We start from the raw sequence: 25,561 nt of genomic DNA on the forward strand, positions 1-25,561 counted from the left end.
ATCAATAATAAATACACCCTTCTAAAATAGCAATTTAATCATATCTTTAAAAACATGTCTACATTTACAGGCACCACATCTTAACCAGCTACAACAAACTTGTAATCAGTGCTTCTATTTTCCATACAAGCTGCAATTATTCCCCTATTTAACAAAGGCAGAAAGAAAAAACTATGATGAGAAGTAGCAAAGAAACCACCCCTTTTCCTGGGCTCAAAATTGCTCCTGATTCTAACGGTGCTATGTTATTTTTCTGTGTATTTCCTAGAACTCAAAATTTTACCTGTTCCAGGTAAGATTCAGTTCTCTCGTTTTTACCCATCTTCAGTTTGTTTCATTTAATGTCTTACTTTCCTTCTCAAAATTCCTTTCTCACTTAGTTTCTGTATAAATATGTCCAATATACTATATATTCTAGCAATTTCTTAATAACTAAATTTCACTGACTCCCATTATCCTTCTGCACATAACTTGTTTTATCTAATGCTTTACTTCTACACTTTATTGGAAGCCAAAACACATCTTCAGCTTTGTATCTCACATATTTTTTTTTTTAAGATTTTATTTGTTTATTTGAGAGAATGAGATACAGAGAGCATGAGAGCGGGGAGGGTCAGAGGGAGAAGCAGACTCCCCGCTGAGCAGGGAGCCCGATGCGGGACTCGATCCCAGGACTCCAGGATCATGACCTGAGCTGAAGACAGTTGCTCAACAAACTGAGCCACCCAGGCGCCCTCACATAAATATTTTTTTTTTTACCTGTCTCCAAGACAATGCCACTTGGCTATCCTACTACTCTCTTCCAACTCAACAAATGAGACTGAGAATTTCCTCTTTCATGTAGAAAGAACTTCCCTCAATGTCCTCAGTTGTTCAGTGAGTCATTGTTCTTCTAATATTTACACTAGAGTCCACAAAGAGATCTTGAATAAACATTGCTCTTTATCCCTTGTATCTCTAATCTGCCCTGAGGTACTATTATTTTATGAAATGACTTTTGCCTCAAAGCAGCCCCACTGATGCATCCAACTTTGTCAAATACCTATTAATTCAGCCTGATTTAGTCTAATTTCTAGCAGAAATTATCTGTCTGTATAATACTCACACTGGAAACTAGACTATTAAAACAATCTCCTAGAGCAGAGCATAGGAATATAATGAGAGTACTGACTGTAGTTTGCCTGTTTCTGCCTTACCAGTGTATACTGGGTGTGTAGGCAGATAACCTGTAATTTAATTCACAGGTCTTCAGTGAGAGAGAAACCTCTTCAAACCTAGACCTAATTTAAGTTAGATGGTAAGATCCTGGACTTCAAGCCTGATGCCATAATGAGATGAGGTCTCTTAGGAGACAGTAAATGTATTTAACAAGGGGGAAAAAATAAAAGAAATAATTTGTGGCCAGAGGACAGACTATAGTAGATCAAAATGGCTGCACATTCATAAAAAACCCACAGCTAACACTGTACTCAAAGGGGGAAAAACTGAGAGCTCTTCCTCTAAGATCAGGAACAAGACAAGGATGTCCACTCTCACCACTGTCATTCAACATAGTACTGGAAGTTCTAGCAACAGCAATCAGACAAGAAAAAGAAATAACAGGCATTCATATTGGTAAATAAAAAGTAAAACTCTATTTACAGATGACATGATACTATATAAAAAAAATCCTAAAGACTCCACCAAAAAACTACCAGAACTGATAAATTAATTTAGTACAGTTGCAGGATACAAAATATACAGAAATCTGTTGCATTTCCATACTTTAAAATGAAGTAGCACAAAGGGAAATTAAGAAAACAATCCCAATGGGAGAGGAGGGGAGGGAAGGGGAGAGGGGGGAGGAAGCTACCAGTCCCATTTACAGTTGCACCAAAAAAGAATAAAATATGTAGGGGAGGTGGGTGGAGGGATGGGGTAACTGGGTGATGGGCATTAAGGAGGGCACCTGAAGTAATGAGCACTGGGTATTGTATGAAACTGATAAATCACTAAATTCTACCTCTGGAACTAATTATATAGTATATGTTAAGTTGAATTTAAATCAAAAATAGAAAAAAATGTAAAAAACAGAGGAATAAATTTAGCCAAGAGTCAAAGACCTATACTCTGAAAACTATAAAACGCTGATGAAAGAAATTGAAGATGACACTAAGAAATGGAAAGATATTCCACACTCATGGATTGGGGGAACCAGTATTGTTAAAATTTCTAAACTACTCAAAGCAATTTACATATTTAATGCAATCCCTATCAAAATACCAACAGCACTTTTCACAGAACTAGAACAAAGTATCCTAAAATTTGTATGGAACCAAGAAAGACCTTGAATAGCGAAACCCAATCTTGAAAAAGAAGAACAAAATTGGAGGTATCAAGACATACTATGCAAAGCTGTAGTAATCAAAACAGAATGGTACTGGCATAAAAAAAAAAAAAAAAAAGACACGTAGATCAATGGAACAGAGAGCCAGAAATAAACCCACAGCTTTATGATCAATCTATGACAAAGGAGGCAAGAATATACAATGGGAAAAAAACGGTCTCTTCAACAAATGGTGTTGGGAAAACTAGACAGCTACATGCAAAAGAATGACACTGGACCCTTTACTTACACTATATACAAAAATAAACTCAAAATGGATTAAAGACCTATATGCAAGACCTGAAACCATAAAATTCCTAACAGAAAACATAGGCAGTAATTTCTCTGACATTGGCCATAGCAGTATTTTTCTAGATATGTCTCCTTTGGCAAGGAAAACAAAAGCAAAAGGAAACTATTGAGACTACACCAAAGTAAAAATCTTTTGCACAGTGAAGGAAACTATCAACAAAATAAAAACAACCTACTGAATGGGAGAAGATATTTTCAAATGATATATCCAATAAAGGGTTAGAATCCAAAAGAACTTATAAAACTCAACACGAAAAAACAATCCAATTAAAAAAATGTGCAGAGGACCTGATAGACATTTTTCCAAAATAGACATTAGATGGCCAACAGATACATGAAACAATGTTCAACATCACTCATCATCAGAGAAATGTAAATCAAAACCACAATGAGATATCATCTCACACTGGTCAGAATGGCTAAAATCAGAAACACAAAAAATAAGAGTGTTGGCAAGGATGTGGAGAAAAAGGAACCCTCTTGCACTGTTGGTTGGAATGCACACTGGTATAGCCACTGTAGAAAACAGTATGGAGTTTCCTCAAAAAATTAAAAATAGAAATTCTGTATGATCTAGTAATTCCACTAGTGGGTTTTAGCCAAAGAAAATGAAAACACTAATTCAAAAAGATATATGCAACCTTATGTTTACTGCAGAATTATTTACAATACAGAAGCAACCACAATGTCCATTCATAGAGGAATAGATAAAGAAGATATGATATATATAGGGGTGTGTGTGTGTGTGTGTGTGTGTGTGTGTGTGTGTGTGTGTATGAAGAAAGAGAGTCTTAAATATAATGGACAAACTGGTGCTTGCCAGAGGTAAGGTGAGTTGGGGGAGAGGTGAGGACAGAAGAGGATTAAGAAGACACTCATGATGAGCACGGAGTAATGTACAGAATTGTTGAATCATTATATTGTACAGCTGAAACTAACATAACACCAGACATTAATTATACTTGAGTAATAAAAAGAAATAGATGTACATTCTTTGGCACCCTCCCATAGAGAAGTGGGGTTTTTCTTCCTCTTGAAAATGGGCTACTTCTGTGACTGCTTAGCCAACAGAATACGGTAGAAGTGATACCATGCCACTTCTGGGCCTGGCCTTTAGGAGACTGACAATTTTGAATTCCTCTCAGGATAGTCCCAGAACCTGGCTGGCATGCTATGAGAAGTCCATGCCTCAAGAAGAGGCCACATGAAGGTGCTCTGGTCCACAGGACCAAAGTTCCCAGTGACAGCCAGCATCAACTTCCAGCCATGTGATAAGCCATCTTGACCATCCCATCCCAGCAGAACACTGTATCCTCAGTCAACACCATATGGATCCTGAGAACTCCTACGTCAACTCACAAAATTGTGAATTAATAAAATGATTGCTGTTTCAAGTCAGTAAGTTTTGGGGCAATTTGTTAGAAACAATAGGTCACTGAAACAGAAGTTGTTCCAGAAGTATTTACTGAGTGACAGAATTCCTAAATGTATTTCTCTAAGCAAATCTCTGATGTTCTCTTATTTCTAGGACTCATTTTTCATATAACTTCTTTACTCCTATTTTTAAAGTCACTTTCATGTATTTTGTTATTTTCAAATCACTTAGTTCTAACATAGAGGAAAGCTACCAATATTTTTATTTTATATCTGGCCACCTTACAAAACTCTTAACAGATATAATAGTTTTGACAATGAGTTTCTTGGATTTTCTAAGTAGAAAGTTACCGTTTACAAATAATAGCCTTTTTTCCTCTCTTCTACTAATTAAATTTCTCATTTTTTTTTCATTTATCAGTGACGTCTTTCAGGTTAACATTAAATAATTATAGGAACAGTCTTATCTACTGATTTTAGTGGAAACACCACTGTTTACCTTTACACCCATGATTTGTTCGCCTTTTGCACTAAACAGATTTTGAGTCAATGTGTTATTCCTATTAATCCCAAACTCACAAACTATGCTTTACCTACAAGACTTTGTTCCTGTCTCTAAACTGAAACAAAAATGAACACGTTAAACCTGAGCCTGTCATCCCAATCCTGGGTGCCTGCTCACAACTCCCCTGGAGACCAGCCATGCCAAACCATCTCTGCCTTTCCTTGGCCTAGGTGAGTTTCCCCCCAACTTCTCAAATCATTCCAATGGCTTATCTGTGTTTACAGATTAAAATCCACAGGATTCTTTTTTCACAGGTTTTGACCAGTTAATTAAGCTGTCCAAAATTTGGTTTTATATTCTCTATCCAAATTTACCTTAAACTGTTTTTAATAACCTTGGGTCATTAGCACTTAAATCTAGATGTGCCTCTGATCATCTGATGAGCCTTTAAAGAACATATGTATGTATGTACATTTCATGTGGCTATGCTAGGCTTCTCACAAACGGCAATGTCAAGCTAGCTGAAGTAGTGGCTGCTAACTTCCAAGAGAAAGAAGTGGCAGCTCCAGGTCCTATTACAGGCTAGACCTGGAACCAGCAGTGTCACCTCTGCTCCATTTTCTTGATCCAACAGTCCGCTGAGATTCAAACGGCGGGCAAACAAAGTCTGCCTCTTTTTTTTTCTAACTGAAATATAGTTGACACACAGTGTCACATTAGCTTCAGGTGTACAAAGGCTACATTTTGATGGAGAGAGTGACAAAGATTCTGCAGCCACCTTTAATCCACTGTAGTCTATTAACTGTTTTGGTAAATAAGCTACATTTACTGAGGTAAATTCTAGGTAAATTCCAGATTGACTTAAGTATTACTTAAATGAGGAAATAGATGAAATCAGAATAAAATCAGGAAATATATTTCTACTTTGGGTATGGAAAAATTCTTATGCCTAGAACTAACAGATAGAAAGCACTGGGGGGAAGATACGTGATAAAATAAATTTAAAAATATGTATGGCAGGCACCATAAACAAAATAATAAAAAAACTTCAGTGATATTTCATTTGCTGTAACTGTGATCAATAGTGGGAATTTCCATGAGATCTTACTTAAAAACCTCTAAAGTCTTAATAAAGGACATAAAACCATTTACTGAATCACAAATGACCAAAACAAATAAGATAATTTTTACCTTTCTCATAATCCAATATTTATCTATCCAGTTTTTTCCTTTGGTTCCTATAAATGTGCAAAAGCTTGAGATATAAAGGTAGGGCAAAAAGAGACACGGTCCCCACCCTCAAGGAACATAAAGCCTAATGTGGGAGATAAAGACTTAAACAGATGCAAGCAAAATATAATTGTGATAAATGCTAAAAAGATAAGATTATGGTCATATGGGAGAATATAACAGAAAAAAACGAATCAAGACAGACTTCCCTGAGGAAATGTAAACTCTTTGAGATCAGAAGGAAGATGAGGAATCAACCAGGCAAAGAATAGAAGAACGAGCATTTTATGTAAGGAAACCACATGTACAGAGGCCCTGAGATGGATGGCAAGCCCCACTCAAGGGACATCTGGAATGTGTGTCTTGTGGAACTCTTCTCTGCAGTCCTCCAACCCCTATCAGAGTGCTTAGGACCCAGGAGATGCTATTACACATTTGATGCTGATGGGAAGCAGAGCAGTGTGGTTTGTGTGCAAAGAGTGAGGGGAGGATGCAGTGTGAGGCGAGATTGGAAAAATAGGTAGGGACTAGTGTATTCTGAAGCAAGCAAAACTGCAGTCAGCATAGCGATTTAAGCAAGTACGTGACAGAATTTGATTTTTTTGATTGCAATGTGGCTCAAACACTGGAGTTGGGGAAAAGAGCAAAGAGGCATGGCAAGATCTTTCAGTACGATGAATTAAGAGACTGCAGGGATAGCTGAGATGAGAGACGGTGATGGTACATGGACTAGGGTAGTGGCACTACAGATGGAAAGAAGTGGAGACATTCCAGGGATATTTAGAAAGATAAAACCAAGTCTTAAGTGAAGGAGAAGTTGTGTCAAGGATAATACACTATACTTGTGTAACTGGATGGATGGCAGTGCCATTCGCTCAGGGAACAGTGGAGGAAGACTGGAAAAAGTTACGATTTTGGTTTTGTAGAGCTGGAGTCATCTTTAAGACATCCAAGAGAAATGTCACGTGTCTATACATTTTTCAATTCGGAGAAGAAGCCTGGGCTGGGGACACAAATTTGTAAGTCACCTACACGTGTGTAGTAAGTGAAGCTGCAGTTGTGGATGTGATAACCTAGAGAAGAAAAGAGCGTAAGAAAAGAAGACAAAATGAGACCACATGTCGAGAAACTGTGAAATTAGAGCTAGAGAAAGAGAAGTCTCCACCAGACTGAGAAAGGCCAGAAAGAGGAGGAAAATAGGATGCACTATAAGAACCTATGACTGTTTTAAGAGTGAGGAGCAGGTAATGTAAGACAAGGAATGAAAAAATATCCACTGGACTTAGCTACAAGAAAGTCTTCTACAACCTTAGTAAGGACTGTTTCAGATGGAGATCTGGAATAAGAACTAAACTGGAATGGGGTGAGGAATAGAAGGTGAGGAAATGAGAAAAGTAAAAAAATATTTTGAGAAGATTGGCTATAAAGAGGTTCGTTGAGAGAAAAATTTTTTAAATCAGTAATGACCTGAAAATGTTGAAAAACTAATGGGAAGATGAGGCAGAAATGGTAAAAATGTAAGTGAAAGAAGGCAGGGAGAAATGGGGTCCAAAGGAAAAGGGAGGGGGGGGGTGGGGGACTTTACCTCAGAAAGGAAGAAATTGAATAATTTGGCTATCAAATCAATAAAGATTTCAGTAAACAATAGGGTGCTAGACTGATAATAAATAGATAATACGTTATTAGTGACAGTATGGATTGGTATAACCTTTCTGTAGACAATACAGCACAATGTAAGACTGTTAAATATATTCATGCCCTTTGATGCTGAAGTTTCTCTTCTAACAAGGTATATCTTATGTAGAACTTATCAGATATGCCTGAAAACTTGGCAACAACCTGAATGGCCAACAGCTGAGGGGGAATGGTTAAATATATTATGATACATGTATACGATGGCATGTTACATGTGAATTAGAAACCACATTTTCACACACTATTTAGTGACACAGGTAATTGCCTATGGTATCATATTAGGTGAGAAGAGCAGAATATAAAGTAGCATATCCCTGATGATCCCAATTTTGGAAAAAAACAAATCTTCACAAGCCACAGAGACACATCATCACAAAAAAGTCTAAGAAAATAAATCAAAATGTTAATACTGCATAGCTCTGGGGAGTGAGGTAAGGGGTGAGCTCTATTCCTCTTCATACTTTTCTATATGTACTAAAATTTACATTAAGCACACAATAATTGATCATCTCCCACAAACAAAATGTTAATAAGAACAAAGAGATTACATGAAGGTAGAAAGTTAGGGCACAAGAAGTTCGATAGTAAACGAAGGAAAAATGGAAAAACGAAGATTACTAAAGTCACTCTGTATAAAGTTTTCTTTAAAAGAAAGAATATGATTTCATGCTGGGTTGGCTAATGTTTGTTTACGTAGCACTAACCACATGCCAGGCACCGTTCTAAGGGTGCTACCCATATGACTCACTTAAGCCTCACAGGAATGTAGAGGTAAGTACTGTTACTAACTCCATGTTACAGATGAGGAGAATGGCAGGTAGGTTGCTCTGGGCCACGGAGCTTTAAAAGCGTCTGTGTTCCTCACCTGCAACATTCTTCTTCTTCTTTTTTTTTTTTTAAAGATTTTATTTATTTATTTGAGAGAGAGAGAGTGAGAAACAGCATGAGAGGGGAGAGGGTCAGAGGGAGAAGCAGGCCCCCTGCTGAGCCGGGAGCCCGATGCGAGACTCGATCCCAGGACTTCAGGATCATGACCTGAGCCGAAGGCAGTTGCCCAACTGACTGAGCCACCCAGGCGCCCATCACCTGCAACATTCTTTTGCCTATCCACTGAAGAAAAAGAATCTGTGAACGACTGTTATTAACTCCATGTTACAGATCAGGAGACTGGCAGGTAGGCTGCTCCGGGCCACACAGCTTTAAAAGCGTCTGTGTTCCTCACCTGCAACATTCTTTTGCCTATCCACTGAAGAAAAAGAATCTGTGAACGAAAGGCAATGTGACTTTTTTCCTTCAAAGCTTCGGCGGTTTTGTCGTCGCCTCCCTGACTCTTACTCGAAGGCTGTTAACAGTACACTGTGTGTTTAACAAACAGAAGCTTCTTATGGCTGCCTCATATCTGCCTGGTTCTTACCCAAAACAGATGTGCTTGGGATTTCTTGCTCCACTGCCCATCTTCTTTCCTTACTCTCCAGCTTGGAGATCTCAACTGGCTTGTAAAGTAGATGTTCTGTTCATGGGGAAATTGAAAAAACAACAAACAGACACCTCAGCCATTTTTATAGGGAAGAGATTCCATCCCTCAGTAGTTCTCTAAGAGCTGCTGAAAGATAAGGCCAGCAGTCACCACGGATCTGGGTACATCTAGCTCTCCAACAGAAAGGACTTCCACTCAGATACACAGCAGGAAAATCTGCGATCGTGCCCAAAGGATATTAGGAAACCCAAACCAAAGTGCCCTTAACCGCTGCAGTCGTCTTCTAGCTTTTAGCAGCAGGTGAAGAGACCACTGACAGGCAGAGGAGGTAAATGCACAGAAGCCACCTTGATGCACTGAATTCAGGTTCCTGTAGTTCTCCAGCATCACATCCCTGTACAAGGTCTTCACAGCAGGGTCCAGTTGTCCCCACTCTTCCTCGCTGAATTCCACAATCACATCTTTGAATGTTATTGATTCCTAAAACATTAATTTTTTTAATCAAAGGTCACTCCCAAAAAGATTACTAGAGGAGAAAAGAATCTGGAAAGAACAGGGTAGGCCGTCAGAATACGTAAGAAACTGACAAATGTTTGGGGTTCTAAGTGATGAAAATCAAGTTATACTAGAGGCCTACCAACTTGGCACTCTGTGAGGGCTGCCAAAGGAAAATCAAGTGCAGTCCTAACCCTAAATTAACTTTTATTTTGGTTGATGAAAAACAAAAAGACAGTTGGAATAATTGTGGAACAAAAAATTACTACAGAGTAAAAATACCTGACAGAAGAGGAGTTCAGAAGAGGAGGAGTTTCAGATAGATTTGAGGGGAATTTGTAATGAAGATAGCTAGCAGCAGACGTAGGGCATTTTCTCTGAGAAAGGCAGCCTGCTAACTCATTCCCATTCGGGTCAGGCAGCCCTTTCCTGATTACCCAAAATGAAGTAGCCACCCCCTCATCAGTCTACTGCATTATGTTTCTTTCTCTTCTTTGTAATAATTATTACTACCTGTGCTTGTCGGCCTGTGTGCCTGTCTGCCTCTACTGGCATCACCACAGAGGATTTCCTTTTGTTTCTCCTTAGCAGTGCAGGTCAGACACGACATAAGTATTTTTCTTTTTTTTATTTTTTTAAAGAGTTTATTTATTTATTTGACAGAGACAGCGAGAGCAGGAACACAAGCAGAGGGAGTGGGAGAGGGAGAAGCAGGCTTCCCGCTGAGCAGGGAGCCCGATGTGGGACTCGATCCCAGGACTCTGGGATCATGACCTGAGCTGAAGGCAGCTGCTTAACGACTGCGCCACCCAGGTGCCCACAACATAAGTATTTAGGAGGGCCTTCACACCGTCATGCGTTGCACTTCCCTCTCTAGCATTCCCAACCTTGTCGTGATGGGCACCTTCAGTCACAATGAAATACACATCTCTCCCCTCCCTCTACTGCAGAGCCAGACAACTCTAAGACATCGGATGACTCTAAGTAAATCATCTATGTTAGTTTTGCCTCCTTCCTCACCTTCTTCCCTCAACCCTCTGCAACCTGGCTTTTTTTTTTTAAAGATTTTATTTATTTATTTGACAGAGAAAGACAGCGAGAGGAGGAACACAAGCAGGGGGAGTGGGAGAGGGAGAAGCAGGTTTCCCGCTGAGCAGGGAGCCCGATGTGGGACTCGATCCCAGGACCCTGGGATCATGACCTGAGCCGAAGGCAGACGCTTAACGACTGAGCCACCCAGGCGCCCTGCAACCTGGCTTCTATTCCCATGCATGGTAGTATCTCCGTGATGGTTAAGGGACTGGGTATATTCAGGCTGAATTTTCCTGAATTTTTTTTTTTTTTTTTTTTTATTCATGAGAGACAGAGAGAGAGAGAGGCAGAGGGAGAAGCAGGCTCCCGAGGAGCAGGGAGCCCGATGCGGGACTCGATCCCAGGACTCTGGGATCATGACCTGAGCCAAAGGCAGACGCTTAACCATCTGAGCCACCCAGGCACCCTGAATTTTCCTGAATTTTTAAAGCATTTATCCTTGAAATACTCTCATCCTTGGCTTTCAGTGACATGGTATCTTTTTGGTTTTCCTCTACCACTTTGATGCTTTCATTTCAGTATCCTTTGGGGTTTCTTCTGCTCCTGCCTATTCAGTGATGTTACTCAGGATTCTGCCCTTGGCTCCCTTCACTTTTAATTTTAAACATTCTCTGGTGGGCTCTATTTCTATGGCTTTGATTGTTGTCTACAACCCTAAGGGAACAGATGCACAGAAAAATACAAAGATTAAGTATTTTCCAAAGTGTGTATCATCAATTAAAATAAAATAGATCCAATGTCCTATGGGAGAAGTAACAGTCTTACGTCCTTAAATGGACCTATATTTAGCAAAAGTACAAAAGTGGAAAAAGAAAAAGCAGATCATTACAGTAAAGAGTAGGAATCCTAATTCACCTGAGAATTGCCAGTTAGTGAGTCAGTTTCCATTTTCTCCTTGATGTTCCCCTTCTGCAGGATGACACAATCCTTGCAGGGTATCTCTGAGGAAGATGAAAGAAAACATTAGGGAGACAAGATTTGCCCTGGAGAAACATTTAATGATTATAGTAGTCATTTTAACATGCTATTCATAGGAATCATCTTTAGAGCTTTGGAAAAATAACGATGTCAGGCCCTACCAGCAATCAGAATCTCCAAAGGTGGGGCTCAGATGTTAAAGTTTTTAAAAACTCTAAAAATGGGGCGCCTGGGTGGCTCAGTTGGTTAAGCGACTGCCTTCGGCTCGGGTCATGATCCTGGAGTCCCGGGATCGAGTCCCACATCAGACTCCCCGCTCAGCGGGGAGTCTGCTTCTCCCTCTGACCCTGCTCTCTCTCTCTCTCTCTCTCTCTCAAGTAAATAAATAAAATCTTTGAGGGGCTCAGATGTTAAAGTTTTTAAAAACTCTAAAAATGGGCACCTGGGTGGCTCAGTGGGTTAAGCGACTGCCTTCGGCTCAGGTCATGATCCTGGAGTCCCGGATCGAGTCCCACATCGGGCTCCCTGCTCGGGGGAGAGTCTGCTTCTCCCTCTGACCCTCCCCCCCTCATGTTCTCTCTCATTCTCTCTCTCAAATAAATAAAAATAAAATAAGAGCTCTAAAAATGATTCTGATATTCTACCAGAAGTTGAAGTATCGGATCAGGGAGAAGAAGGCCAAAATAATATTTTGAGGCTTCATCTGTGGCTACAGCAGATTCCACAAAATAACTTTAATTCTGTCCTAACTAAAGTCTGTAGCTTTGTAGTAAGTTTTGAAATTAAAGTACGCATCCTTAAAGTTTGTTCTTCATCAAGGCTGTTTGGTTATTTGGACTCCTTTGTAACTTCATATGCATTTTAGGATCAGCTTGTCTATTTCTGCAAAAAAAGGTAGCTGGAATTTTGCTATGAACTGCATTTGAAACTGCAGAGCGCTTCAGAGAGTATTATCATCTTAAAAACATTAAGTCATCCAATACATGAACACAGGCTGTCTTTTTAAAATTATTTTTAATGAAAAAAATTGACAGGTAACCCAGTCTCAGGGATCCCAAGGGCTGCTGACGGGCTCTGCAGGTCTCTCGGGGTGCTCAAAGGGCAGAAGGCGTGAACTCTGAACGAGTCGTCTTCCATTGGAACTGTGGAGACTGGGGCGGGCAGTTGTAAGTAAATGCCTTATGGCTTTTGCTATGAAATCTTAAAAAAAAAATTCACATATTGTGACCCATGTATTTTAAACCCATGTTGTTCAAGGATCAACTGCATAAGAACAGATCATATGACAGTAAAAATAGCTTTACTTCTTCCTTTCCAATTAGGATGCCTTTTATTTCTTTTTCTTGTTTGTTGCACTGGCTAGTACCTCCAGTATAATGTTGAACAGACGTGGCCAGAGTGGGCATCCTTGTCTTGTTTCCTTATCCTAAGGGTAAAGCTTTCAGTCTTTAACCATTAAGTATGGTGCTTCCTGTAAGTTTTTCATAGATGCCCTTTATCAGGTAGAAGAAATTCCCTTCTATTCCTAGTATGTTGAGTGCTTTTATCATGAAAGGGCACTGGATCTTGTCAAATGCTTTTTCTGTATCAAGAGGACCTTGTGTGCACCTGGGTGGCTCAGTCGATTAAGTGTCTACCTTCAGCTCAGGTCATGATCTCAGGGTCCTGGGATAGAGTCCCATATCAGGCTCCCTGCTCAGCGAGTAGTCTGCTTCCCCTTCTCCCTCTGCCCCTCCCCTCCACATTCACATTGTTTTAAGCCACTGACTTTGTGGTCATTTGTTATGACAGTAATAGAAAACTAATATAACTAACTACAAATAAGCACCACAACTCCTTCTCTGAAACTGTTATAAAGCTTAACAATTACTTCATAATCAACAATTTCAGTAAATTACTTTCAATATTCATCTTAATAGGAGAAGCTTTTTGTCACAGCATTGCTGAACACTCCCTTCTTGAAGATTTCTCTTTTCTTAGCTCAAGATACTAACATTTCTTGGTTCTCTGATGTCCTAGATTATGCTTTTCTAGCCTGCTTACCTGGCTTTTCTTCTTCTGTTTAATCCTTTATTTCTTTTTCAAATAAGGACTAAATATAGCAACAATATCATCACTCTCCCCAGTCAATAATTCCTTGTCAAATATCCAATCAACTGCCCTATGACTTACAGGGTTCACACATTCATGTGATTGGCTATACATCTTTTACATTTAATTTCTAAATCCCTCGTCCATATCCCCACTTCTCCCTTAAAATTATTTTGTTCTAGAGGGGTGCCTGGGTGGCTCAACAGGTTAAATGTCCAACCCTTGATTTCAGCTCAGTTGGGACCTCAGGGCCGTGAGATGGAGCCCCAGGCTGGGCTCTGTGCTCAGTGCAGAGTCCGCTGGAGATTCTCTGTCCCTCTTTCTCTCTCGCTCTCCCTCTCACCCTGCTTGTGCATGCGTGCTCTCTCTAAATAAATAAAATCTTAAAAAAAAATAAAACTATTTTGTTTTAGACACTGGATTATCTTGTAGTTTCCCAGAGTTTAGATTTTACTAATGGCATTCCCATGATATAATTTAACATGTTCCTCCATCCTTTGTATTTCCTGTAATGGGTACTTAGAGCTATAATAGCCTTTAAATATTGATGCTCCCTAAGGGTATGTATTTCTCCTACTTCTGTTCATACCTGTAACTTTCCAAACCCATAGAGATCTCAAATTCAACACGCCACATAATTACTGTATAAATCCCCTCCCATAAAATCTGCTACTTATGCCCATTCATGTATGGCAGAACATGCACATTTACATCAAATCTTATCCCACTCACACCTTATATGCAGTCCATAATTCCTTTAGGTTCAAACTCCTGTTTTCCCAATACTCCCTCATCCTTTAACACCTCACCTATCTTAACTGATTTTCCTGTTTTCAGAGTCCTCAGGTCTATCCTTTAAACAAGATGTTGATAAACTTTTTCTGTGAAGATCCAGATAGTAAATATTCTGGGTTTTGTAGGCAATACAGTCTCTGCTACAACTAATCAACTCTGGTCATGGCATGAAAGCAACTGTAGACTAAATGTAAATCAGTGGGCATGGCTGTGTTCCAAAAACACTATCTCCAAAAACATTTGGCCTTTGGGCCATAGTTTGCCAACCACTACTCTATACTGATATCAAAATTATATTTTATTTTTTTAAAAAGATTTTATTTATTTGACAGAGAGAGACACAGTGAGAGAAAGAACACAAGCAGGGGGAGTGGGAGAGGGAGAAGCGGGCTTCCTGCTGAGCAGGGAGCCCGATGCGGGGCTCGATCCCAGGACGCTGGGATCATGACCTGAGCCGAAGGCAGATGCTTAACAACTGAGCCACCCAGGCGCCCCAAAATATTTTAAAAGGCAAATCAAATCATTTTACTCCCCTACCCATGCTGTGAGATCTCATTCTCTATTTCCATTTCCTACAGAATAAAATCCGTGCTTCCTTAAATAGTAAAGTCCTTCATGTTCTGGCCCTTGACACCCTCTTAGCTTCAGAAAAAGATAATTTCTTTTCCTTTCTTTTTTTTTTTTTAAAGATCTTATTTATTTGACAGAGACATAGCGAGAGAGGGAACACAGGCAGGGGAGTGGGAGAGGGAGAAGCAGACCTCCCACTGAGTAGGGAGCCTGATGTGGGGCTCGATCCCAGGACCCTGGGATCATGACCTGAGCCGAAGGCAGATGCTTCAGGGGCACCAACCTCCTGCGCAGTTGGAGATCTGCATATAACTTTAGACTCCCCCAAAACTTAACTACTAATAGCTGACCACTGACCAGAAGCCATACCAATAACATAAGCAGTCTAATGCATATTATATATATATATATTACATACAGTATTCTTACAATAAAGTGAGCTAGAGAAAAGAAAGTTAAGAAAATCGTAAGAGAAAATACATTTACAGTACTGTGCTGTATTTATTGAAAAACACCCATGTATAATTGGACCCACACAGTTTAAACCCATGTTGTTCAAGGGTCAACTGTATTAGCTTCAGGTGTACAATGTAATGGTTCAATATTTATGTATATTGCAAAATGACCGCCACAATAAGTCTAGTTAACATCTGTCACCATATATAGTTACAAAAAGTTTTTTCTTGTAATGAGAGCTCTTTAAGATCTAATGTCTTAACAACTTTCAAATATGCAATACAGTATTATCCACTATAGTCATTACCCTGTACATTACATCCCCATGACTTATTTTATACCTGGAAGTTTCTATACCTTGTGACCCTCCACCCATTTTGCCCATCCTCCCCCCCCCCCCCCCCTGGCAACCACCAATCTGTTCTCTGTATCTATGAGCGCTCATCTCCCCCCCTTTTTTTTTAGATTCCACATAAAGGTCAACTATTATTCTACTGCCAATTTTCTACATTCTCACCTTCATCTTTAAGCATTTCAATCACATCCTCTATGAGGGTCATCACTTCTTTGCTGTTCCTTGGATGTTGTAAATTCACCCACGTCCTGATGTCTTCAGGGAGAATTGTCAGAAATTGTTCTAGCACCAACAGTTCTAGGATCTGCTGCTTTGTATGAACCTCTGGTCTCAGCCACTGAAGACAGAGCTCCCAGAGTTGGCACAGGGCTTCATGAGGCCCAGACACTGCCAAATACTGGAAATTTCTGAACCTTTGACGAGAGGCCTCAGAGTCGTAGGTTTCCATGACTGGGATGGATTCCTGTTGCCAGGACACATCTGCTCTCAGGGCCTCACTTTGTTCATGTAGAATCAGGTTTTGAGGTTTTGAGATAGCCATCAACTTGTTCAGAGCCTGCATCTTCCTGGCCAGAACTCCCACTGTAGTTTGAATTTGTCTAACTAGAGGATTATAGTAATTCTTGGGCTTGGGCTAAGCACTTGTGTACAATATATGTGCAATGTGATTTCAGCCAAGTTCTATCTCAATAAGAGAAAAGTTCCAGGAGCGTCAGACAGAAAGCCAACATTCAGGTACCTGAGAGAATGAAAAAAGACACCAATATGACCTATATTTAATGAACATGTTTTAGCATAGTGTTAAAAGATAAAGTAATACAAATAATATTCTTAAAATTGTCTAATATAAATATTATGGATTATTCTTCCATTCTTGTTTCCCTTTTTTATAACAAAAAAATATACTGTCTCTTTCCCTTCACCACCCATCAAAAAGAAAACAGACATCACACAAAAAGTGATAAATGAAACAGTCCTTTTAAAACAAACCTCATAATTTAATTGCAATTAGATTTCTCCTGTACCAGGTGACAACACATTTTTGCTTTATTTTTAAAAAATTTTATTTAGTTATTTAACAGAGAGAAAGAGAGAGAGCACAAGCAGGGGGAGTGACAGGCAGAGGGAGAGGGAGAAGCAGACTCCGGGCTGAGCAGGGAGCCCAACGTGGGGCTCAATCCCAGGACCCTGGGATCATGACCTGAGCCAAAGAGAGACACTTAACCAACTGAGCCACCCAGGTGCTCCAACACATTTTTGTTTTAAAACTAAGCAAAACACATTTTCAGAAGTCAAGTTATTAAGGCTTTATACTATCGATACCTAACAAATACTCACTAAAATATCAATAAGATTCTATAAAAAGAGTAAAATTGGAAATACCACTAGAAATTAAGTTAAGAAACAATTATTTAAAAAATAATGTGAGTCATTTCATTGTCAGGGATAAATCAAAAAGTACATTTCAATGACACAAAAACAGACACATAGGTCAACGGGTAGAGAGCACAGGAAAAAACCCATACCTATGTGGTTAATTAATCTATGACAAGGGAGGCAAGAATACACAATGGGGAAAGGACAGTCTTTTCAATAAATGGTGCTGGAAAACTGGACAGCTATAAGCAAAAGAATGAAACTGGACCACTTTCTTACACCATATACAAAAATAAACTCAAAATGGACTTAAAAACCTAAATATGAGATCCGAAGCCATCAAACTCCTAACAGAAATACAGGCAGTAATTTCTTGGACATCAACCTTAGCAACATATTTATGGGTATGTCTCCTCAGACAAGAAAAACAAAAGCAAAAATAAACTATTGGGACTACAACAAAATAAAAACTTTTGCACAGTAAAAGAAACCATCAACAAAACAAAAAGGCAACCTACTGAATGGGAGAATATATTTGAAAAGGGCATATTTGGTAAGTGGTTGATATTCAAAATATATAATTTGTACATCTCGATACACATACTGACACACACACAACACACACCAACACACACACACAAATTCGATTAAAAAATGGGCAGAGGACCTGAATAGACATTTTCCCAAAGAAGATATACAAATGGCCAACAGGTATATGAAAAGATGCTCAACATCAATAATCATCAGGAAATGCAAATCAAAACCACAATGAGCTATCATTTCACACCTGTCAGAAAATGGCTAATATCAAAAGGACAAGAAATAACAAGTGCTAAGAATGTGGAGAAAAGGGAACCTTGTGCACCGTTGGTGGGAATGTCAATTGGTGCAACCACTGTGGAAAACAGTATGGAGGTTTGTCAAAAAATTAAAAATAGATATACAATACGATCTAGTAATTTCACCACTGGGTATTTAGCCAAAGAAAATGAAGACACTAATTTGAAAAGATCTATGTACCCCTATGTTTACTGAATTATTTAGAACAGCTAAGATATGAAAGCAACTGAAGACAAATGGATAAAGTAGTAGTATACATATACAATGGAATATTACACAGGCATAAAAAAGGATGAGACCTTGCTATTTGCAACAACATGGATGGATCTAGAGGGTATTATGCTAAGTGAAATAAGATGAGAAAAATAAATACCGTTATGATTTCACTTACACGTGGAACCTAAAAGCCAAAACAAATGAACAAACAAACCAACAAAAAGTCTCTTAAATATAGAGAATTGGTGGTTGCCAGAGTGGAGGTGGCGGGGGGGGAGATATGAAAAATAAAGGGAATTAAGAAGTACAAACTTCAGTTACAAAATAAGTCACAGAGATGAAAAGTACAGCACAGGAAATATAGGTAGTAATATAATAAACATGGTGACAGATGGTAACAACACTCATCGTGGTGAGTACTGTATAGAACTGCAGAATCAATATGTTGTATACCTGAAACTAATATTGTATGTCAATTTTATTCAATTAAAAAAAGTACATTCCCAGATTATAATGATTAGAAATTTTCATTTGTTAGGACTCACTATGGGCCTGTCTGCAATGTCCACCAGGGAGGTCACAGGCTCAACTAAACATCTAGACTCACAAGACTACATGGGCCATATCTGGCACCAGTTTGTTCAGAAGGCCACTGAACAGAAAACACAGCTTGCTAGCAGAGTGAGTAACTGGCACTGTTCTTCATGGGAGTCTTCATACGATATAGCCAAGTCAAGAGATCCACATAGGTTGTGCAGAAAGCATATTGACTGAAAAGTCTTCCCACAAGAGCCAGTATCTCTTTTAACAACTATGAGCAGAGCACTCACTGTTCCCCAAAGAGCTTGCCCAATTATAAGAGTCATTACATTCAGGGAAGTTCGGATACAGCTTTCTACCCAATTGACAATTCTCCCAGTATGGATGCAATTCAACTTTCAGGGTTCATTTTATTATACATCTCTAAGCCAGGGGTTAGGAGCAATCTCGTACCAGGGGAAGTCTGACAATGTCTGGAGACAGTTTTGGCTATCACAACTGGGGGCTCTTACTGGCATCTAGTGAGAGAAGCCCAGGGATCCTGCTAAACCTCCTACAATGCACAAGACAGTGTTCTGTAATGGAGAATTGTCCAGCCCAAAGTGTCAGAAATTCCAAAGTAAAGAAATCCTGCTATAGAGAATACATAGTGACTAAGAGTACATACTTTGGAGTCACACTGACATGAGGTTAAGTCCCAGCTGTACTAGTTACTACATGTATGAACTTAAGCAAATTATTTAACCAAACCGTGAGTTTTCTCAACTGTAACATGGATATAACAATACCTATCTGATTGAATTACAGGGATTAAAAGAACACTCATCCACTTCTTGGCAGGCAATACACACTCAATATACATTTTGTTGAGAGTTTTTTTTTTTTAATTATAAATGGATGTTTAATTCTGTCAAATGATTTTTCTGCATCTATTGAAATGATGTGATTTTCATTTTCTTAATGTGTACGTTTGCAAATCATATCTGGTAAGAGATTAATATCCAAAATACATAAGAACTCATAAATATTAATAACAAAAAACAATCTGATTTAAAAATAGGCAGATTTGACTATTTTCCCAGAGAAGACATTTGAACATTTTTCCAAAGACATACAGGTGGCCAACAGATACATAAAAAGATGCTCAACATCATTGATCATCAGGCAAATGCAAATCAAAATAATACAATGATGTATCACCCCACAGCTGTGAGAATGATTATTTCTTTTAAAGATTTTTATTTATTTATTTGACAGAGAGAGACACAGCAAGAGAGGGAACACAAGCAGGGGGAGTGGGAGAGGAAGCAGGCTTCCCGCTGAGCAGGGATCATGACCTGAGCCAAAGGCAGATGCCCAACGACTGAGCCACCCAGGCGCCCTGTGAGAATGATTATTCTGAAAAAGACAAGACATAACAGGTGTTGCTGAGAATGTGGAGAAAAGGGAACCCTTGTGCACTGCTGATGGCAGTGTCAATCGGGGCAACCACTCTGGAACAGTATGGAGGTTCCTTAAAAAATTAAAATAGAACTATCCTATATCCAGCAACTCCTTCTGGGTATTTATCGAAAGAAAGTGAAAACACTAACTGGGAAAGATATATGCACCCTCATGTTCACTGCAGCACTTTACTTGGTTTACAACAGCCAAGATATGAAAACAACCTAAATGTCCATCAACAGATGAATGGATAAAGAAATTTATCTACACACACACACACACACACACACACACACAAAGGAATATTATTCAGCCATAAAAAGAATAAAATCTTACCATCTGCAACAACATGGATGTACTTCGAGGGAATTATGATAAGGGAAATAAAGTCAGAGAAAGAAAAATACTGTATGATCTCTCTTATATGTGTAATCTTAAAAACAAACAAAAAGAAAATACAAGCTCAGAGAACAAATTGGTGGTTGCCAGAGAAGAGTGGTAGGTGGGAGAAATGGGTAAAGGGGGTCAAAGGTCTCCCAGATCAAAAAAAAAAAAAAAGGTCTCCCAGATCTCAGTTTTTAATACCATTCTTCAATAAAGGAACCAGGGCTTCATGGAAAAATGACTTATTCTAGAACTGGAGCAAGAAATATACAATATGGGGGTGCCTGGGTAGCTCAGTCAGTTAAGCGTCTGCCTTTGGCTCAGGTCATGATCTCCGGGTCCTAGAATAGAGCCCTGCACCCGGCTCCCTGCTCGGCAGGGAGTCTGCTTCTCCCTCTGCCTCTCCCTTTGCCCCCCTCCCCCACTTGTGCTCTCTCTCTCAAATAAATAAAATTAAAAAAAGAAAAAAAGAAATATACAAGATGAGCTTGGAGCACCCCGAAGTACTAGAAACTAGGTAAGAGCTCAAAAACAAAAACACGTTCACTGGGGCATGTCCAAGGCACCCAGGAGCCAAGTGAAAGAGCTCCCAATGGCCAAAGCTGAAACAATATGAGCAATAAATAACCCAAAGTATAAAATTAATACCCATAAACTATACTAATATACATGACTGACTCAATCAGTAAGTAAATGGGGAAGACTAGACCAATCTCTCATGCAGAAGAATCCCAAATAATTTGTGTAGATACTCAGTCCTCCAGGAGTTGGAACATAACTCTCCATCCCTTGAGTTTGGGTTCTACATAGTGAACCCCTTCCAAAGAGTAAATATGGGAAGAGGGAAAAAGAATAAATTTATAGTGGAGAAACCTGAAAGATACACCTCAGTCATGTGATCAAAGTTAACATCAGTAATGACAGGACATGTTGACAGTATGTACCTTTGAGATGATGTGGTAGAAACAGCACTTTACCTCTGTAATTTGCCTTCCCCAAACCCATAACCCCAGTCTAATCATGAGAAAAATTCTAACAGATGGGCTTCCTATAGTATACCTGACCAGTACTCCTCAAAATTGTAAAGGTCATTAAAAACAAGTCTCAGAAACTGTCACAGCCAAGAGGAGCCTAAGGAGATATGACAACTAAATGTAATGTGGCATCCTGGGTGGGATGCTGAATCAGAAAAAGGGCATTAGGCAAAAATTAAAGAAATATGATTAAAGAACGGACTTCAGTTAATGGATCTAATTAATAGATCTAATTAACATACTAATTTGTTACTAATAGGGGAAACGGGTATGGGGTATATGGGAGCTCTTTGTACTATAGTCTCAATTTTTCTGTAAATCTGGAATTGTTGTAAAATAAAAATTTTATTTAAAAAATTAAAGGAAACGGGGCGCCTGGGTGGCTCAGTCGGTTAAGCAACTGCCTTCGGCTCAGGTCATGATCCCAGCGTCCTGGGATCGAGCCCTGCATCGGGCTCCCTGCTCAGCGGGAAGCCTGCTTCTCTCTCTCCCACTCCCCCTGCTTGTGTTCCCTCTCGTGCGTCTCTCTCTCTCTCTCTCCCTCTCTGTCAATTAAATAAATAAATAAAATCTTTAAAAAAAAAATTAAAGGACACTTGCCTGATGTACTCAGATTCAAAAGGATGCGTGGTAAATTTATGAAACAGAATCAGGGAGCCATTTAGTAAAACAGGATGAGATTAAGGTAAATATCAAAATGGATGAAGAGATTGACAATCTCGATTAGAAGGAGTAAAGAACAAAAGGGACATGTCATTGAACCAGTGATATGATAGACAAATCTAAAAGTGTCTCCCAAAATGCTGAGGTAAGGGAGAACAAAATTTGTGGTGAAAAACAAATTAAAATTATGGAAAATTTTTTGCAAATCAAAGGATCCATGCATATGGCAAAAGGAAAAATAATCAAAAGCACATGAGACCTTTTATGATGAAAATCAACAGTCTTCCATCCTATCCTCCTTTCTATGCCCGGGTTTACTACCAAGAAGTGATTTTTTTGGAAATTTTTTTTGTGTTATGGGAGATTTCTGTCACTTGACCTTGTAGATTTCATAAAAAAAACATTTCTACCATCATATTTTAAATTTAAGGGCTTTTTCTTGTTCACTGATGGTTCTTCTTCCACTGCATTGTGCTTGTCTGGTTGTTGCAATTACTTCAAATTTCTTTGGCAATTCTAATATGAGTTTTCTGTTTCTTAAATTCCCTTTTATTCTGTGGTCAAGACTTCTGTTTATCTTGGTTCTTAGACATCTGGTGTTTAGTTTTCTGTTCATACTTAAGAATCAAGTATTAGGGGCGCCTGGGTGACTCAGTCGTTAAGCGTCTGCCTTCAGCTCAGGTCATGATCCCAGGATCCTGGGATCGAGCCCCGTATCAGGCTCCCTTGCTCAGCGGGAAACCTGCTCCTCCCTCTCCCACTCCCCTGCTTGTGCTCCCTCTCTCGCTGTCTCTCTCTCTGTCAAAATAAATAAACAAAATCTTTAAAAAAAAAAAAAAAGGGGGCGCCTGGGTGGCTCAGTTGGTTAAGCGACTGCCTTCGGCTCAGGTCATGATCCTGGAGTCCTGGGATCGAGTCCCGCATCGGGCTCCCTGCTCGGCAGGGAGTCTGCTTCTCCCTCTGACCCTCTTCCCTCTTGTGCTCTCTATCTCTCATTCTCTCTCTCTCAAATAAATAAAATCTTTAAAAAAAAAAAAAAAAGAATCAAGTATTAGGGTGACTATTCCAGAGAGCTGTACCAATTTCTACTTTGGCTGTATCAGTAGATTGGCTTTCTAATGGGCATCTACTCTGAATGGGAGATATCCTCCTGAGAGTCATGTGTATATGGGTGAGACACACAGATTGGCATGCTCTGATTTAGGGTGAGTGGGGGGAGCTGGCTGTCAGGCTGTGCCTCCCTCTCCAGATAACAGAGTGAAAAGGTTTTACTTTGAAAGGAACATCCACATTAAAAGCCTTAGTTCTCCTCAGACGGTTTATTCAATTTATTTAGGAAAAAACTTTTTGTGGGAGGAAGGCACTTTAGCTGAACTGCTTCTTTATATAGGTGGGAAGGGGAACAGGTGGGGAAGTTGGGGAGATGACTGAAAGAGAGGTTTCACATGTAATCCTTCACTCAAGTCCTCTACTCTATTGGATTCTCACTCCCACACCGTGTTGGAACTTCTGAGACTCAGAGGAAGCTTCCACCTCCACTGTGGTTACCTCACAGTACATTCTAAGTTGTGGCCCTTTCTACAGTTCCTTAAAAACTGTGTTTCTCTCCACTCACCATCTTGTAGAGTTAGAAGGTGCAAGGTATGGCTGTGACTGCGAGCTTAAGGGGTCTGTAAGCGATGAACACTGGAATTAAAGTCAAGAACGGTTAAAGCACTGAACGGACACCTTTCAGGACGATGGTGGCAGTCCGAATGAAGAGCTAAGAGTGTGAGCCAGTACCACGGGAAGGGAGGACTCAATAAGGCGCAGGTGACAGGAATCTGGAGCATTAACCACCTAGGTGACACAGGTTCAAAGGACTGTAGAGCACTGAGGAAACTGAACAGGTGCCAACTGTGCGCTGGTAGTATCTGTGGGCAAAGAGGGTTGTTTCAACCAAACAGCTGATAGGTAGGGCCACAGCTTGAGGTAAAAACAGCCTTTGTTGAATAGTGCAGATAAAGGGGAGCAGAAGCAGTTTGCAAATGAAGCGTCCGAAAATAAGGAAGATGCCTTGAAGTTTTATGTTTGGAGGACTGGCTAGGAACGCCTAGGAAGGAAGGTAAGCTGGAATGAAGTTTTCTCCAGTTTCTTTTCCAGCTGATCGATCCTGCCACACTCGGTATTTCCACGAGGAATCAATACCAGTCATTCCCAAACCCACTGGTGAAGCCACTTTCATCAGGTCGAGCGCCTGGAGGCTGCCCTCCGTTGCAGAATGGAAGAGAGGCCGGCGCTAAACGCTGTGTACCTGTGCTCTCCAGCGCACTGACTTCCTTCTGCAGCCCACGCCTCCCCCGCTCCCAGTGCCCGGCTCCAGGTGGTCCCGCAGAGACTGCGGAGCGCCGCGCCGGAAGCCGCCTCACTGCGAACCAGCCGACGCCCTCAAGCGGGATTCCCAATTCCGCACACCCGCGTCCTCACCGCCCGCTGACCCGGTGATACCTGCGGGCACCGCTCCCAGCGGGGGCTCCGTTCAATCACACCCAGGCGCCAGATCCGCCAGGAGCTGCCGGCCTCGCGGGCGGAGGGAGCCGGCGTGGGTAATCAAGACACAGTTAAGCAGCCGTGACCACCCCTGGCCCTTAAACGCCGCCGCCAGATTCGTGTCTCGGAAAAGCCGAGGCGCACCCCGCCGCACGCATGCGCACCACCCTTGGAAAGGGCCCCCAGCAGCCCTCGCGGCCCCAGTCCGCGGACTAGATGGGGGTTTCTGCAAGTTCCGCCCCCTTCCCCAGAGCCCGCCTAGCCCGTAGACTGGCGTCCAACCCTAGGGCCAGGAATGGGTGGATGGGGGCCTTGGTCAGGAAGGCGGTGAGGGTGAGGTGCAGGGAGAATGGCCTGTCAAACATTCTTAGCTTCCCCCAACCCATCCCGGATAACTGGCCAAAATCTTCCTCACCTTCTCCGTGCTACTCCCACCCCATTTGCGTGGAACCAAAAAACATGGCAGAATTTTGAAAAGATACCGATTTGTGTCTAACATGTTTTTCACTGATTGAGTCACTCATTCATTCCCTCTGTTTTGCGTCCAGATAAAAAGTTTTGCGGAAGCCCATGAGTTCAATTTTGGCTTGCTGAGTATGAGATACTTTGTGATGTCCAAGAAGCATTATCAAATAGACATGGATAGAAGTGTCTGGAGCTTCGAGGGGTCTCGGGCAGAGGTATGAAATTTGTGTCAATTCTGGGTAGATGATAGTTGAGGCTATGGGTGAGGATGGCATTGCAGAAGGAAAGAGAAAAAGCGAAAACGCTAAAAGGAGAAGGTCCAGGATTGAGTCCCAGATGA

At 40.4% G+C, this 25,561-nt stretch overlaps 1 protein-coding gene across 4 annotated transcripts in view; it reads right to left on the bottom strand.

Annotated features, from left to right (window-relative positions):
- The window catches only part of ZNF215 (zinc finger protein 215), a 30,332-nt gene extending 5,452 nt beyond the window's left edge, over window positions 1-24,880 (bottom strand). The window contains exons 1-6 of one of the 4 annotated variants that reach the window (XM_025894475.2): window positions 24,010-24,649; window positions 23,843-23,913; window positions 15,893-16,469; window positions 11,401-11,486; window positions 9,306-9,438; window positions 8,896-8,991 (exon numbers count right to left, since the gene is read on the bottom strand). In XM_025894475.2, the coding sequence (XP_025750260.1) occupies window positions 8,896-8,991; window positions 9,306-9,438; window positions 11,401-11,486; window positions 15,893-16,292 (715 nt within the window). In that variant the 5' untranslated portion in view covers window positions 16,293-16,469; window positions 23,843-23,913; window positions 24,010-24,649. Of the gene's footprint in view, window positions 1-8,895; window positions 9,439-11,400; window positions 11,487-15,892; window positions 16,470-23,842; window positions 23,914-24,009; window positions 24,650-24,714 lie in introns of those variants that run through there. The other 3 variants (XM_025894474.2, XM_025894477.2, XM_025894479.2) reach the window with 3 other exon arrangements.
- Between the last annotated feature and the right edge of the window lie 681 nt (window positions 24,881-25,561).

The sequence above is a fragment of the Callorhinus ursinus genome, unplaced genomic scaffold (genome assembly GCF_003265705.2).
Source record: "Callorhinus ursinus isolate GAN/ISIS: 27379988/994484 unplaced genomic scaffold, GSC_fseal_2.0 scaffold49, whole genome shotgun sequence".
Classification (NCBI taxonomy): domain Eukaryota; kingdom Metazoa; phylum Chordata; class Mammalia; order Carnivora; family Otariidae; genus Callorhinus; species Callorhinus ursinus.